General features: G+C 41.6%; 1 protein-coding gene across 2 annotated transcripts in view; it reads right to left on the bottom strand.

Annotated features, from left to right (window-relative positions):
* Positions 1 to 4171: 4171 nt before the first annotated feature.
* Positions 4172 to 16933, bottom strand: part of LOC149440128 (C-type lectin domain family 2 member B-like) — a 55634-nt gene continuing 42872 nt past the window's right edge. For both annotated transcript variants that reach the window (XM_089658900.1, XM_089658901.1), the window contains 3 exons: positions 12912 to 13093; positions 8562 to 8668; positions 4172 to 5553 (listed from right to left, as the gene is read on the bottom strand). In XM_089658900.1, the coding sequence (XP_089515026.1) occupies positions 5415 to 5553; positions 8562 to 8668; positions 12912 to 13093 (428 nt within the window). In that variant the 3' untranslated portion in view covers positions 4172 to 5414. The remainder of the gene's footprint in view (positions 5554 to 8561; positions 8669 to 12911; positions 13094 to 16933) is intronic.

Raw genomic sequence — 16933 nt, 5'->3', positions numbered from 1 at the left:
CTCTCTTTCCCCTACTGTTTCATTGGCCATTGAACCCTTAGCTATAGCGATTCATTCCCATCCTGATATTCAGGGCGTTACATGTAGACAGCAGGAACATAAATGCGCTTTATTTGCCGATGACATCCTCATGCTTATTACTGACCCTCTGGTAACTTTGCCTAGTTTATTATCTCTTCTACGCCAATCCTCTCAAATCTCAGGGCTCTCTCTGAATCCCCAGAAAACAATAGCTGTTAATGTTTCTTTGCCTCCACCAACAATACACCTCCTTCGGGAAACTCCCATATCTGTGGGTTCTTCTGACACTATCTATTACCTCACTATATCGAGCTAATTACCCTGCACTCTTTAAGAAACCTCAAGACGATCTCCACCTCTGGGCGGATTTTCCATTAATCTGGTTTGGCAGAATTAATTTGATTAACATGACATTTTTACCCAGGCTTCTTTATTATTTTAGGACTCTACCGATTGCTATCCCGAGAAGGGAACTACAACGCTTACAAACTGATGTCCTCTGCGTTGTTTGGGGAAATGGCAGATGCCGTATGCACAAACTAACATTGTATACCTCAAAACTACAAGGTGGGTTTGGCCTTCCTAATTTACATGCTTATTTTCAAGCTGCGCAGATTGCTCAACTCACCTACACTACCGCTAAGGGGCCTACACCCCTTTGGGTCTCCATTGAAGCCCTCTCCTGCAATCCTTTTGCTATTGGATCATTATTATGGCTTCCTAGCTGTTTATGCCCTCCTATACTATACCCATCTCTATCACATTCTATAGCTGTTTGCGACAGAGTGCAACACCGTAAATCTCTATCATCCTTGCACACGCCATTGGCCCCTATTTTTGACAACCCGTAATTTCCTCCTGGTTTGGTACCGGTTTCCTTTCAATGGTGGATTAATAAAGGCCTACTTAGAATAGGAGATTATCCTTAAAAAATTGCAGGGAATAAATCTGATTACCCTTTAGATAAACTATAGATGAATTTTTTAGATATAACCAAATATTGTGTCTTTCATACAATCTAAACTTAATTTGCTAACTAGTTCCCTCACTGTCACACCTTTTGAATTTTCTTGCCGATTCCAGAACTTTGCGAGGGGGCGGGTATCTGTACTACAGTTGCAAGAAAAAGTATGTGAACCCCTTGGGATTACGTGGAGTTTTGCATGAATTGGGCATAAAATGTGCTCTGAACGTCATTTAAGTCACAACAATAGAAGAACACAGTCTGCTGAACATAATACTACACAAACATTAGATGTTGCCATGGTTTAATTGCACATAACATGTAAACATTCACAGTGCAGGGAGGAAAAAGTATGTGAGGCCCTAGCTTAATGACTTCTCCCAGAGCTAATTGGAGCCAGGAGTGAGCCAACCTTGACTCCAATCAGTGTGATGATATTGGATGTGTTGCTGACAGCTGTCCTGCCCTTAAAAAACACACACCTGTTTTGGGTTTACTGGTTTCAAGAAGCACTGTCTGATGTGAACAATGCCTCGCAGAAAAGAGCTCTCAGAAGACCTACGATCAAGAATTGTTGACTTGCATGAAGCTGGAAAGGGTTACAAAAGTATCTCCAAAAGCCTTGATGTTCATGTGTCCACGATAAGACAGACTGTCTACAAATGGAGAAAGTTTAGCACTGTTGCTACTCTCCCTAGGCGTGGTCGTCCTGTAAAAATGACTGCAAGAGCACAGCGCAGAATGCTGCATGAGGTAAAGAAGAATCCTAGAGTGTCAGCTAAAGACCTACAGAAATCTCTGGCACATGCTAACATTTTTGTTGACACATCTACAATAAGGAAAACATGAAACAAGAATGGAGTACATGGGAGGACACCACGGAGGAAGCCATTGCTGTCCAAAAAGAATATTGCAGCACGTTTGAAGTTTGCAAAAGAGCACCTGGATGTTCCACAGCACTACTGGCAGAATATACTGTGGACAGATGAAACCAAGTTTGAGTTGTTTGGGAAGAACACACAACACTATGTGTGGAGAAAAAAAGGCACAGCACACTAACATCAAAACCTCATCCCAACTGTAAAACATGGCGGAGGGAGCATCATGGTTTGGGGCTGCTTTGTTGCCTCAGGGCCTGGACGGATTGTTGCCATTGATGGGAAAATGAATTCCAGAGTTTATCAAGACATTTTGCAGGAAAACGTACGACCATCTGTCCGCCAACTGAAGCTCCGCAGAGGATGGGTGATGCAACAGGACAATGACCCAAAGCATACAAGTCATTCAACAAAACAATGGCTGCAACAGCACAGAATACGCCTTCTGGAGTGGCCCAGTCAGAGTACTGACTTCAACCCGATTGAAATGCTGTGGCATGACCTTAAGAGAGCGATTCACACCAGACATCCCAAGAATATTGCTACACTGAAACAGTTTTGTGAAGAGGAGTGGTCCAAAATGACTCCAGATCGTTGTGCAGGTCTGATCTGCAACTACAGGAAACGTTTGGTTGAGGTTATTGCTGTCAAAGGAGGGTCAACCAGTTATTAAGTCCAAAGGTTCACATACTTTTTCCTCCCTGCACTGTGAATGTTTACATGTTATGTGCAATTAAACCATGGCAACATCTAATGTTTGTGTAGTATTATGTTCAGCAGACTGTGTTCTTCTAATGTTGTGACTTAGATGATGTTCAGAGCACATTTGATGCCCAATTCATGCAAAACTCCACGTAATCCCAAGGGGTTCACATACTTTTTCTTGCAACTGTATATGCTTCCCTCACTGATTTGACTTCAAAGCTTCCTTAAATGTGTCAATGGGAAAGGGACCTGAACCTTACTTTTGAATTGTCTGAGTGGCAAGATATTGCTTATTCTCTATCTAAAGTGTCTATTAATTCGGCTTTGATAGGGGCTAATTATAAAATGTTATTACGGTGGTATTTGAAAAATGCAGCCGTCCGCATCCCCTACCTGTTTCCGACGTTGCGGTCAGGTGGGAACTGTGTGCCATATATGGTGGCAGTGCCCTATCATGGCCAGATTCTGGATTGAGATATTTACCTTGATCTACTCAGTGATGAGAGTGAATATTCGCAGATGCCCTGAAACCGCTTTATTCCATAAATCCCCTGACAATGTTCCCAGAGGGTCTGTGGGCCTAATTACATGTATGCTCCTAGCGGCAAGAATTACTATAGTCAAATATTGGGAGCAGTGGATGGTTCCTCTTGAGTATGCTAAAACCAAACTTAACTGGACTATGGTTAACGATAAACTCACCTGCATTCTTCACCGTACTACCCAGAAATTCAACAAAACCAGGGATCTATGGATCCGGTATATTTCAGTTCCCTAATAGATCCCAGTATGACCCCCCCCTTCTGGTTTCTTATATTCTTCCTTGTTTCCTTTTTCTCTTCTTTCCTTCTTTTTCTCCCTGCTTAACTTACTTTTTTTTATTTTAAAACATTTGTAGGGCCTTTTCAAGCCCTGAAGATGTCTCTCCTCTCAGACGTGTGGTAAATAGGGGTTCCCCCACCCCTCCCTTTTTTTTTAACTTCTCTTCCCCACTCCCCTCCCCCCATGTGTTTTTTTTTTTTTTCTTGAGTGCTGCATATGATATATTCCTATTTATGATAACGTTTGGTTACTTAGGTCATTTTCACTACTTGGGATTACAATGTGTTAGATTCTCTGTGATTTGAACTTCTGTTTCCCAGTTTTATATAGCGTTGTCAATTTACACAGCACTTTACATATATATTGTACATTCGCATCAGTCCCTCACCCTCAAGGGGCAAACAATCTAAGGTCCCTAACTCACATTCATACATACACATACTAGGGACAATTTAGACAGGATCCAAATAACCTATCAGCATGTCTTTGGAGTGTGGGAGGAAACCGGAGTACCCAGAGGAAACCCACACAGGCACAGAGAGAACATGCAAACTCCAGGCAGGTGATGCTGTGATTGGGATATGAACCAATGACCCGAGTACTGCCAGGCGGAAGTGCTAACCATTTAGCCACTGTGCTGCCCAATAATTCTTTGTCTGAGAATACTCCACATATGTCTGAGCTGCTCGTTAGGAAATACTCTACACCATCTGGTTGTTTATTGTGACCCCATATCTCGTTTGCTTTTCCCAAGAAAATAATGTTTATTGGAGACGTAATCTATGTTTTGTTATACCATTATTCCTTTCATTCTTTTCAATAAAAAATATTGGAATATAAAAGGGATCCACTTTATCCACAGTCTCATCAACAAAGTAGGCAGTGTTTTAGGGAAAAGCACAGTGCTAGCTTTTGAGGTGTAAAGTAAAATGTGCTCATTTTTATCTTGTACTTGTGTGAAAGATTTTTCCATTTTTTTTGGCCTCCAGTCCATAGAACAAATACATGTTGCATCCTTAGATCAAAAAACCTGGGAACAAATAACAGTTATCTGGTCATGCTCTGACCTTCCTCTTCCCACCCTCTTTCTGTCAGGAATGGACTCGCCACTGGTGGTGGGACTCACCTGCCATGTGGGCTGCAGTACCAGGGATGGCCAGCGGGTGTTCTCAGCAGCCAGAAACTCACTCCTGCAATCAATTCATCACCTGAGGCTGATTGCAGGAGGTTTATTTAAGGAGTGGCAAGGCCTGCAGTCAGTGCCTTGGTGTATGTTCCCATGAGCCCCTGTACCTGCATCCTGTCTGCTTCCTGCCTGATCCTAATTCTGCTTTGATCCTGACTCTGAACAAACTCCGCCTGTCCTGACCTTGGCTATTCCTGACCACTCTTCCGCTCGCTCCTGATACCCTGTTTGCCCGTTTGCTACCGACCCGGCCTGCCCGACTACGTTTGATTTGTATATATGGTTATCTGTTGGAGGTTGGGTTGTTTGCACTGTGTTATGTTTACCTTGCACTGCGTTTGTGTTGTTTAGTCTTTAATAAATTGTCTTGTTTACTCTATACCTGAAGCCTGCATTTCCCTGTGTCAGTCCACACACCTCTGGTCATACCCGGAGCCCTGACACTTTCCTTTTTGGCAGTGAAGACAGCCACCATGTTTGGTGACCTGCTATGATAACACTGCATACATATAGAGAGTCATGTAATACTTAGAAAATACTGCATAACAGCAAATATATAATGACATAATTAAATATTAATTATATTAATGAACACTCTCCTATTGATGTTTCAGCCCTCATGTCTCATGGTCACATAGTGACTAAAATCTCTACTCTGGTGATTTGACAACAATTTACACTATCAGCCATCTATTCCCATCCCCACTCCACAGAGGAGGCAGCCAAGAGCATGACCAAGTGTCTGGTTGCTATTTACACCTCAGGTTTTTGAAATCCAGCAAAGCAGTTCAGATGTTCTGAAGATGTAACTAGATCTTTTCTAAATGACTTCTGTGTACTAGGGAGGATGACCTAAAAAATTCTTGCTGCAAATCCATTTCTTTTTATATCTTCCACTTTCACTTTGAAAACCGTCACCAGTCAGGTAAACATTCTCTGATTCACCAGGGAGCACTGGCTTTCTATGAATATTAAATCTGGAAAAAAAAGAACAAAACATAACATTACGTATAAAGCTTGCTGTTTAGATAATGATCACATACAGTATATAGTGGTTTTCCATACATTTTCTATCTATGCCTTTTATAGTCAGGACTAAAAAATACAATACAAACACAAAAAAAAATTATTTCTGTCAGGTGAGTATAAAATATAACGTGAATATTTTGTATGCTCATATGGAACCACCAGGGGGTGCTGTACCCTCTTTTTCACATTTACCTGTTCATTCTTCTGTACTTTGCTGGAAGAAGTCTGTTTACAGAGCTCAGATCTCTAACAACAATGATAGATTCAGCCCTGAAAATGCAGATCTAATTGATGTTCTTCACAACATATTTTGATTAATCTATCTGTAGTCTTGATATTATGATCTCTGAACAATCAATTAAGCTCTTTGGACATACTATACAGGTCCAGAGAGCAAAGGGTTTCAAGCAAGCTATAGGAACAATGCAGTAGCAGCCATGAGCTTGTATTTTTTTCTGTTCAGCCAGCACCTGACTTCATGTAAAAGTGATGAGGATAGCAAGTGAGAAGAGTTCCCCTATCTCCTCTACTGTCTATGAAGCCAGAAGTGCTCAGCTCTGTGCATTTCTGGTGTTAGAGCTGTCACTCCTCAGCTGCTACAATCAGGGGAGCAGCTAATTAAGCGGGATCTGCGCTTGATTAGCTTTGTTGGAGGACAGGAGAGATATTAGATCTATTAAACCCCTGATATCTCCATAAAGAGGTCACCTGCCCATGCTATCACATATGGGGCTTATTAGCCCCCTTGTGACAACAAAAAAGGTAAATGAAAAAAAATGTAATTACAATAAAAGTATAATTAATAAAATGAAGTAGCTATGTCGCCCTGCACTCCCCTGCAAATATGTGTATAGGTTGCACACATGTATGTAAACAGCGATTGCTCCACACACGTTATATATCACTGGGAATGTTAAAGTGAGAGCAATAATTCTAGAACCATCATTCACAGTTGATTCTAAATAGATAATCTGTAAAGGTTTTTAAAGTGTCTTCTATTGATAATTTTGGGTCCCATCATGTTTTGTCATTTTGCAGGCGCACACAGTTTTGAGGCTTGACACCTTTGGTATCTATTCACTCTAAACCACCTCAAATTGTGGATTAAATTGTGTCTGGGTACAATAAAACTCATTTCAGTGTATTATCTTCTTAATATAAAACAGTTGCTCAAATACTATATTTGACAGGATTTATATGGCGCCTACAGTTTGCTCAGCGCTTTACAATATAACGGGAGTTAATACAGCAACAATACAGTTCAATACAAGAGGGATAGGAGGGCCCTGATCCTTGGAGCTTACAATCTAGCAGGGAGGGGCTAGTGGTACAATAGGTAGTAACTGTGGGGGATGGACTGGTTGGAGGAGTAGAAGATTCCATTATTAGCTGAGGGCAGGATAGGCTTCTCTGAAGAGATAGGTTTTAAGAGATCGCCTAAAAGTGAGCAGAGTAGGCGACAGTCTGATAGATTGGGGTAGAGAGTTCCAGAGGATGGGGGAAGCTCTGGAGAAGTCCTGGAGATGAGCATGAGAGGAGGAGACAAGGGAGCTAGAGAGTAGGAGGTCTTGTGAGGAGCAGAGAGGACGGTTTGGGTGATATTTGGAGACAAGATTGGTGATGTAATTTGGGGCGGAGTTATAAATTGCTTTATATGTGATTGTTAATGTTTTGAATTTTATCCGTTGAGAAATGGGAAGCCAGTGGAGGGATTGGCAGAGAGAGATGGAGGACACCGAGTGGAGGCCAGTGGAGGGATTGGCAGAGAGAGATGGAGGACACTGAGTGGAGGCCAGTGGAGGGATAGGCAGAGAGAGATGGAGGACACTGAGTGGAGGCCAGTGGAGGGATTGGCTGAGAGGGTGGCTGATACAGGACAGTTAGTAAGGTAGACGAGTCTGGCAGCAGCATTCATGATAGACTGAAGAGGGGATAGCCTGCGATTCGGTAGGCCAATGAGGAGGGAGTTACAATAGTCAAGGCGAGATATAACAAGGGAGTGAATAAGTTGCTTAGTGGTTTCCGAGGTTAGGAATGGATGTATCTTGGAGATATTGTGGAGGTGAAGTCTGCAAGATTTGGACAGTGATTGGATTTGGGGCTGAAAGGACAGATGGGAGTCCAGGATTACACCTCGTACCCTGGCATGAAGGGAGGGACCGATGATTGTGTTATTTCAGATAACATATAATGTTCTGGAGGTTGGAAGTATAGCCAAAATTGCTGTTACATGTGTGCAAAAAATGAAAAACATTGCTGTAGAAAGAGAGCTAGTGAATAGCAGCCCTGTTCTCAGGAGGCGTATGAAGCAGCTCTCTCTTTAGCAGAGGAGATACAGGGGTGGATTTACTAAAAATGGAGAGCGCAAAATCTGGATCAGCTGTGCATGGTAGCCAATCGGCTTCTAACTTCAGCTTGTTCCATTATGCTATGACAATAAAACCTGGAAGCTGATTGGTTTCTATGTAAAGCTGCACCAGATTTTGCACTCTCCAGTTTTAGTAAATCAGTACAATGTGTCCCCCACCAGTGCCAGACTGGGACCAGTAGGTGTAATAATAATGACTGCGTATTGGTTTCACTGCTGAATTAGCAATGCACTGGGGAGGATAAGCAAAGACTTGCCCCAACTCTAAACTGAAACAGAATATTGAATCCCCCCCCCCCCCTGCAGGATAAAGCGACAGTGCAATCCACAAAGTAAACTGTGCAACCACCTAATAAAGACCCAAAACCACTGCTGCAAAAAAAAACATTATAACGCAATCCTAAAATAAATTAGAACTGATTGCAAGTCTGTGCCATATTAGTAATTATTTATTGCACAGCGCTGTGGCTACGGGTCTTCATGAAATATGTTGTACAAGGAGAACTGATTCAATCGGCTAATGTAGAACAACACCTGAAATATTGGTTTTAGGTGAAGCTGATCTTACATTTGAGGAGTGGAACTTACATTGGTTCTGGGTAGAGTGTTCCATCAGTCCAGACCCAGCCTGAATCATTTTGTGTCCTGATCAGTCCAATCCAGTAATTGTTAGACTTCAGGAGATTTAAAAAGTTCTGCAAGACAGAAAGACGAATAATTGAAATAAATTACATTTTTCACTCGAAAAACTGCCTAGAACATTGCACTGAACTGGACTCGATTCCCATGGTGCTTTACACTTATCTATACAGTACATAATAGTTATCCATAAAACATTAAAAGCTGAACTGCAGCCTAAAGGCGTTTTTCTTCAATCAGTGGGATGAACAAAAAAAAAACCTGGCAAATTCCTCCATAAACAAAATGAGATGGATGGAGGAATCCGCTCATCAATACATTGTATTTTGAGGGGCAAGACTTGCTACTGTCAGAATACATTGATCAACAACTGCAGCAAATCAACAAAAGTTTTATAACTTGCTCATTTGACAGGTGTCAATCAAACAAATGACTTCTGCCAAGCAGTGGCAACCACACACTGATTGAAATTCAGTCAGTTCCTGCCATCTATCTGTGAACATTTTCACCTTGTCCCTTCTCCCCATGTACATAGTCCTCTCCTCTATCCACAGGTGGCGCTCTCCTATCCCTGCACACACTGGGTTCCACGATATGTTCCTAAGAAGGGGTGTCAACTAAACTAAGAACCATCCAACTTCCTGTGTGAATGACCTTCAATGATAATGAATTCGTATTTAGCATAGTCCCGGCAATGGCCCGCCCCATACCATTGGTTGTTATGATGAACCCATCATGGCTGAATGGCATCATGTATGGACATGGGTTGCATAACTCATATTGCACATGGCAGTATTTTATTTTTTAAATTAGATTGAACTGTAGGAGTGATCTTGGGCAGACTGAATGAAAATATAATCCATCCTGGACCTCCCACTTCTACTTGTAAATAGTCTGTGTGAACTCTGAGAAGACCAATAGGTGTGAGCACAGCAATATGTGAACAATGACAACAGGAATACACTATACTGGCAAAGTATTGGGCCAGCCCTCCAAATCATCAGGTTCAGGTGTTCCAATCCCCTCCATGGACACAGGTGTATACAATCAAGCCCCTAGGCATGCAGATTGCGTCTACAAACATTGGTGAAAGAATGGGTCGCTCTCAGGAGATCAGTGACTCCAAGCGTGGTTCCGTGATAGGTTGTCACCTGTGCAATAAGCCCATCCGTGACATTTCCTGGCTACTAAATATTCCACGCTCAACTGTTAGTGGGATTATAACAAAGTGGAAGCCACTGGGAACAACAGCAACTCAGCCACCAAGTGGTAGGCCACGTAACATGATAGAGCAGGGTCAGCGCATGCTGTAGCGCAGAAGTCGCCAACTGTCTGCAGAGTCAATAGCTAAAGACCTCCAAACTTGGTGTGGCCTTCAGATTAGCACAACAGTGCATAGAGAGCTTCATGGAATGGGTTTCCATGGCCGAGCAGCTGCATCCAAGCCTTCCATCACCAAGTGCAATGCAAAGTGTCGGATGCCATGGTGTAAAGCACGCCACCACTGGACTCTAGAGTAGTGGAGACTTGTTCTCTGGAGTGATGAATCATGCTTCTCTGTCTGGCAATCAAATGGACATGTCTGGGTTTGGTGGTTGCCAGGAGAACAGTACTTGCTGCATTGTGCCAAGTGTAAAGTTTGGAGGGAGGATTATGGTGTGGGTTTGTTTTTCAGGACTTGGTCTTGGCCCCTTAGTTTCAGTTAAGGCAACTCTTAAGGCATCAGCATACCAAGACATTTTGGCCAATTTAATGCTCCCAACATTTTTGGGAAGAGTTTGGGGATGGCCCCTTCCTGTTCCAACATGACGGCGCACCAGTGCACAAAGCAAGGTCCATAAAGACATGGAGGAGCCAGTTTGGGGTGGAGGAACTTGACTGGCCTGCACAGAGTCCTGACCTCAACCCCATAGAACACCTTTTGGGATGAATTAGAGCAGAGACTGCAAGCCAGGCCTCCTCCCCCGACATCAGTGCCTGACCTGACAAATGCAGTCTTCTTTAACCCCTTCACTTCCAAGGGTAAAACAAGTCTAAATGCCTAAGCACAATTTTGCAACATTTTTTTTTTTTTTTTACCTAAAACACTTGACACCAATTTTTTTTTTTTAACCATGACCTTTGGCCCTGACCTTGACCCAAACACTTACCCTGGCACTTAACTAGATCAAACCTTGGTCTAGGTATTTTTTCTTTTATTTTTTAATATTTATTTATCTTTTTTTTTCTTTTTTTAACAAACATTTTTTTCCCCTCTATGCCAGGAGTTAGAGATACAATGTATCTCTCTCTTCCATTCATAGAGAGAAAAAAAACAAGGGGGCCAGGCCATTCAGTGACTGATCACTGTGATAGACAATCAAAGGCTATCACAGCGATCATATGACCCGGAATCAGGAGTCCCGGGTCCCGGTCATTAGAACTGGACCCGGGGCTCTCAGTGACACCACAGTCTTTGTGCTGGGAGCATGCTGTGCGGCGCGCTCCCAGCAGATAGACAGGTATGAAAATATGCGCCCCCACGGAAAAAAGCCCAGTTCTGTGAGGCCGCATATTTGTGTGACGTCGGCATCAAGGGGTTAAAATGATGGTTGCGCAGGATATGGTACTAGGCTCTGCAGGCAATGATGTCTATCAAAGTTTGTACATGTAGCACTGCCAGTAGGGGGTACAGGCAGCCCCCCCCCCATAGCAGGCCCCATCGAAGCAGTAATACAACCTTTGTACATAGGCTGAAGTTTTAAGCTCCTTCCACTGTTAGCACAATTAATCCACACTCACAATTCATCATAGTGTGCCATGTGTGCTGCCTAATTTTTTTCCTTTCAGTTTTTTTCTTTCTCCAGTGGTGACCCCATATATTTAAGCCCCTGTGGGGCGAGCCCTGTCAGGTACAATGTACAAGGCCCCATGATTACCTTTGTACATGTGCAATCAGCCATGTCTGCTATCTCAACAAAACACTGGCCACTTAATAAATGACCGAGTGCATTCTCTACTGTCCATTACCTTTGTCAGCACCTCCATTTTGGAAAAGTGTAATAGAACTGTATTATGATCATGTGCGGTGGTGGGTCATGTTGGGGGTGTAGTGTTCTATGTATAGAGTGTAATAGAATTGTATTATTATGTCCAGTGGTGGGTCATGTTGGAGGTGTAGTGTTCTATGTATAGAGTGTAATAGAATTGTATTATTATGTCCAGTGGTGGGTCATGTTGGGGGTGTAGTGTTCTATGTATAGAGTGTAATAGAATTGTATTATTATGTCCAGTGGTGGGTCATGTTGGGGGTGTAGCGTTCTATGTATAGTGTAATAGAATTGTATTATTATGTCCAGTGGTGGGTCATGTTGGGGGTGTAGTGTTCTATGTATAGAGTGTAATAGAATTGTATTATTATGTCCAGTGGTGGGTCATGTTGGGGGTGTAGTGTTCTATGTATAGAGTGTAATAGAATTGTATTATGTCCAGTGGTGGGTCATGTTGGAGGTGTAGTGTTCTATGTATAGTGTAATAGAATTGTATTATTATGTCCAGTGGTGGGTCATGTTGGGGGTGTAGTGTTCTATGTATAGAGTGTAATAGATTTGTATTATTATGTCCAGTGGTGGGTCATGTTGGGGGTGTAGTGTTCTATGTATAGAGTGTAATAGAATTGTATTATGTCCAGTGGTGGGTCATGTTGGGGGTGTAGTGTTCCATGTATAGAGTGTAATAGAATTATATTATTATGTCCAGTGGTGGGTCATGTTGGGGGTGTAGTGTTCTATGTATAGAGTGTAATAGAATTGTATTATTATGTCCAGTGGTGGGTCATGTTGGGGGTGTAGTGTTCTATGTATAGAGTGTAATAGAATTGTATTATGATGTCCAGTGGTGGGTCATGTTGGGGGTGTAGTGTTCCATGTATAGAGTGTAATAGAATTGTATTATGATGTCCAGTGGTGGGTCATGTCGGGGGTGTAGTGTTCTATGTATAGAGTGTAATAGATTTGTATTATGATGTCCAGTGGTGGGTCATGTTGGGGGTGTAGTGTTCCATGTATAGAGTGTAATAGAATTGTATTATGATGTCCAGTGGTGGGTCATGTCGGGGGTGTAGTGTTCTATGTATAGAGTGTAATAGATTTGTATTATGATGTCCAGTGGTGGGTCATGTTGGGGGTGTAGTGTTCTATGTATAGAGTGTAATAGAATTGTATTATGATGTCCAGTGGTCAGTTGTATTCTAGTATAATGGATAACATTCTATATTGTGATCATGTTGAGGTGGGTGGAGATGAGATTATTATTACTCACCATTTCGCCTTCATTATGAATAATGGCCAGGGATGAATTGTGTGATTGGCAGAAGTTCTGGCTGTTGTTCCATATATCAGTCTTGTCTGAGAAATAGTAACATTTTCTCCTGTATATGACCCAGTCATCCCCACAGTCTGCAGCTGGTGAACCCTTTACCACTTTTGGTTGAGTTGTCTCTCCTACAAATAGATTTTGTTTATTTTAGCCATTTTGTTTACTTATTAACAGACAAATGTTATTAGAAAATTACAATACTATCAGAAGAAAACAAGATATTACAAAAATACAAACAGAAATATCAAACAACTAATCATTTGTATAACTAAATGTCAGCAAAGCGGGGCTTGTTTAGTATATAGAGGCGAAAGGTCCTATCAGAAAGTAGGAACAGCAATACTGATAAAGGGCTGCGTCACCTCCAGTAAACTTTAAAGTATATATATATATATACACACAGTTGTGTTCAAAATAATAGCAGTGTGTTGAAAAAAGTGAATAAAGCTGAAAATCCTTCTAATAGCTTTTATTTCCATCCACACAAATGCATTGGGAACACGACACATTCTATTCCAAATCACAACATGAAGAAAAATACATCAAATTTGTGTTGTTCCTCTAAAAAAATGGAAGAAAAGTGAATATTAGACGGTTCAAAAAAATCGCAATGTTTGTATTCTTCTTTACAAACTCAAACATTCACTATATAAACTGAAAAATGTTCGAAGATTTTGCTTTCCTTTGAATCACTTAATGAATATTTGGTTGTAGTCGCACTGTTTCTGAGAACTGCTGTACATCTGTGTTGCATGGAGTCCCCCAACTTCTGGCCCCTGTGATCAGGTATTCCAGCCCAGGATGATTGGACCACATTCCACAGTTCTTCTCTATTTCTTGGTTTTGCCTCAGAAACTGCATTTTTGATGTCACCCCACAAGTTTTCTATTGGATTAAGATCCGGGGATTGGGCTGGCCACTCCATAACGTCCATCTTGTTGGTCTGGAACCAAGATGTTGCACGATTACTGGTGTGTTTGGGGTCGTTGTCTTGTTGGAACACCCATTTCAAGGGCATTTCCTCTTCAGCATAAGGCAGCATGACCTCTTCAAGTATTCTGATGGATTCAAACTGATCCATGATCCCTGGTATGCGATAAATAGGCCCAACACCGTAGTATGAGAAACATCCCCATATCATGATGCTTGCACAACCATGCTTCACGGTCTTCACAGTGTACTGTGGCTTGAATTCAGTGTTTGGGGGTCATCTGACAAACTGTCTCCGCCCACTAGACCCAAAAAAGAACAATCTTACTTTCATCAGTCCACAAAATGTTGCGCCATTTCTCTTTAGGCCAGTCAATGTGCTCTTTGGCAGATTGTAACCTCTTCAGCACACGTCTTTTTTCCAACAGCGGGACTTTGCGGGGACTTCTTGCAGATAACTTGACTTCACATAGGCGTCTTCTAATTGTAACAGTCCTCACAGGGAACGTCACACCTTCCTTCATCTTCCTGGAGCTGATTGTTGGCTGAGTCCACGCCATTTTGGCTATTCTTCTATCCATTCCAATGGTAGTTTTTCGCTTTCTTCCACGTCTTTCAGGTTTTGGTTGCCATTTTAAAGCATTTGCGATCATTTTAGCTGAGCAGCCGATCATTTTCTGCACTTTTTTATATGTTTTCCCCTCTCCAATCCACTTTTTAATCAAGGTACGCTGTTCTTCTGAACAATGTCTGGAACGACCCATTTTCCTCATAATTTCAGAGAGAAATGCACTGTAACCAGCATGTACAACATTTGCTGCCTTCCTTCCTTAAATAAGGGCAATAATTGCCACCTGTTTATCAAAGAATGAATGACCTCACTAATAGAACTCCACACTGCTATTATTTTGAACACGCCCCTTTCAATTAGTGATTCAATGACACAGAATCAGCAGCATGCATGTCATGACTGTTGGGTCTGTTGGATTTCTATTACTCTACTACACCTGCTAGTAAATGATTTGCCATGTAGAAATATAATTTCTACCAAAAACAGTGATTGATCCGGTTAGTGATGTCTGACTGCTATTATTTTGAACATAACTGTATATATATATATATATATATATATATATATTATAAAAAGTCAATGTTCTTTTTTTTACTTTTTTTGTGGATAGAGTGGCAAGGGGTTAGAACATCTTCCAAGTCTTTATTGCTAAAGTAAAGAAATAAGTGAGCGCTTTTTTAGGAATTAAAGCAGCTAGGCACACAGGATAACCAACAAAAATCCTCACAAGAAATTATATATAGAAGTGCACTTCTATATATAGTCTTTATTGCTGTCTATCACATCCCCTATGGGGTGATTCACCCTATCCATTTGTCTTGGGACAGAAAGTTCTGGGAATGTGTCATTGTTGAGCTGTCTCACTTTGGAGAGATTTCCTCTCTCATTTCCTTCTGCATCTCTGTTAACAGGAACTGAAGGGAAATGGGACACAGGTGGAAAAAAAAGTAAACTGACAGAGGTTTTAACTCTTTTCTTCTCTGCCTCTAAAAATATGTCTATATATACACTTTACAATAAAACAACAACCAAAAACTGGTATATATATATATATGTACCTGAATCTCCATTCCTATTTAGTTATACTGCTCTCAGTAATAGGTGCGTGTGCTGAGTTCTGTTATTCCCCCCCTGTAAGGTCCCCATAGAGACTGCCAGAGCTCAGAGGTAATAACTGACACTGCCTGGGCTGCTGGGGGGTGTGGGTGGGAGGGGGGTAACCTGTTAATTAATAAAGGCTTTACACCCCGTTCACATTGGTGCGACTTGGCATGCGATTTGCATGACCTATGACTTACAAATCGCGTGCCAAGTCGCACCCTATTGTCCGCAATTAGAGCGGTCATATTGGTGCGGTCCCGACTTGGTTGGAGCCGCCCCGATTTCAAAAGTAATGCATGCACTACTTTTGGTGCGATTTGCATAGACATCTGTATCAGATGTCTTACAAATCGCACCTGAAATCGGCGGGTCCCCTAACTTTGAAATCGTGCAGCTTCACTGTAAGTCGCACAATTTCAAAGTCAGGCTTGATGTGAACGGGGGGGTAAGTTCTACATTCATGAAATCCTGACATTACTTTTGTTATATAAGGTTTTCTCAGCTTTGACATCTATCAATGAGCTCAGGAAAGAGAAGGACAACCTCTAGTGGGGTCTTACATCTGAACCTCCTGCCATGGCAGGGAGAGAATACAAGTAATCTAAAATAAAGGACTCCCCAATCCAAGAGTGAAAATTCATATTATTACAAATACATTGCCGATTGGTGAATGGCTCTGTTAAGGGAATCCTCAATACTCTTCATTGTGTTCAGGATTTTTATGGGGACACATTAAATGGTCAGTCCACCTAAAACTAATATTTCATCTGAGAATAGATACAGACATGCCGCATCATCCATTGGGGAGCCATCAAATCATGTTCAAGCAGAAATCGATTTTCTTTCAATTTTCTTTGTTCACTGACATAAGTAAAAACCCCCTTTAAAGGTGAGTATGCTCTACTCCTTTAGTAAATTGGGGTCACTGTGTATCTGTTTTGAATTCCAGTGGTACAAATTGTGAAAATACCTTTTGACCTTTCTGAATATTCAGAGTCCTTGTCATTTACTTTAGAAGCTGTTAAAAAAAAGCACAAAGAACCGTATATCTATTGTGTAAACTACTAATCCATCAACCCACTATGTAGTGGAGATGAACAAAGGCACACATGATTATGGTCCAACCTGTGTGACAACCATGGCTCCCTCAATAGATACCATGGAGAAATGAGTGTAGACATGAAGGGACAGCAGGAGGTGTGTTATTTGCAGGATCACCATGGGAAAATAAAGGTAAAAAAACTGGACAAAGGAAACTGATGTAGCCACCACATCTAAGGGCTGGTAAGCTGCAATAAATATATATATATATATATATATATTTATTTTTTTATTTTTTTTGGGGGGGGGGATTAGATATCAC

Source organism: Staurois parvus, unplaced genomic scaffold (genome assembly GCF_062004578.1).
Source record: "Staurois parvus isolate SC_StPar_1 unplaced genomic scaffold, SC_StPar_1.0 ptg001111l, whole genome shotgun sequence".
In the NCBI taxonomy this organism is placed as follows: Eukaryota; Metazoa; Chordata; class Amphibia; order Anura; family Ranidae; genus Staurois; species Staurois parvus.
This window is presented reverse-complemented; position numbering and strand designations above follow the sequence as displayed.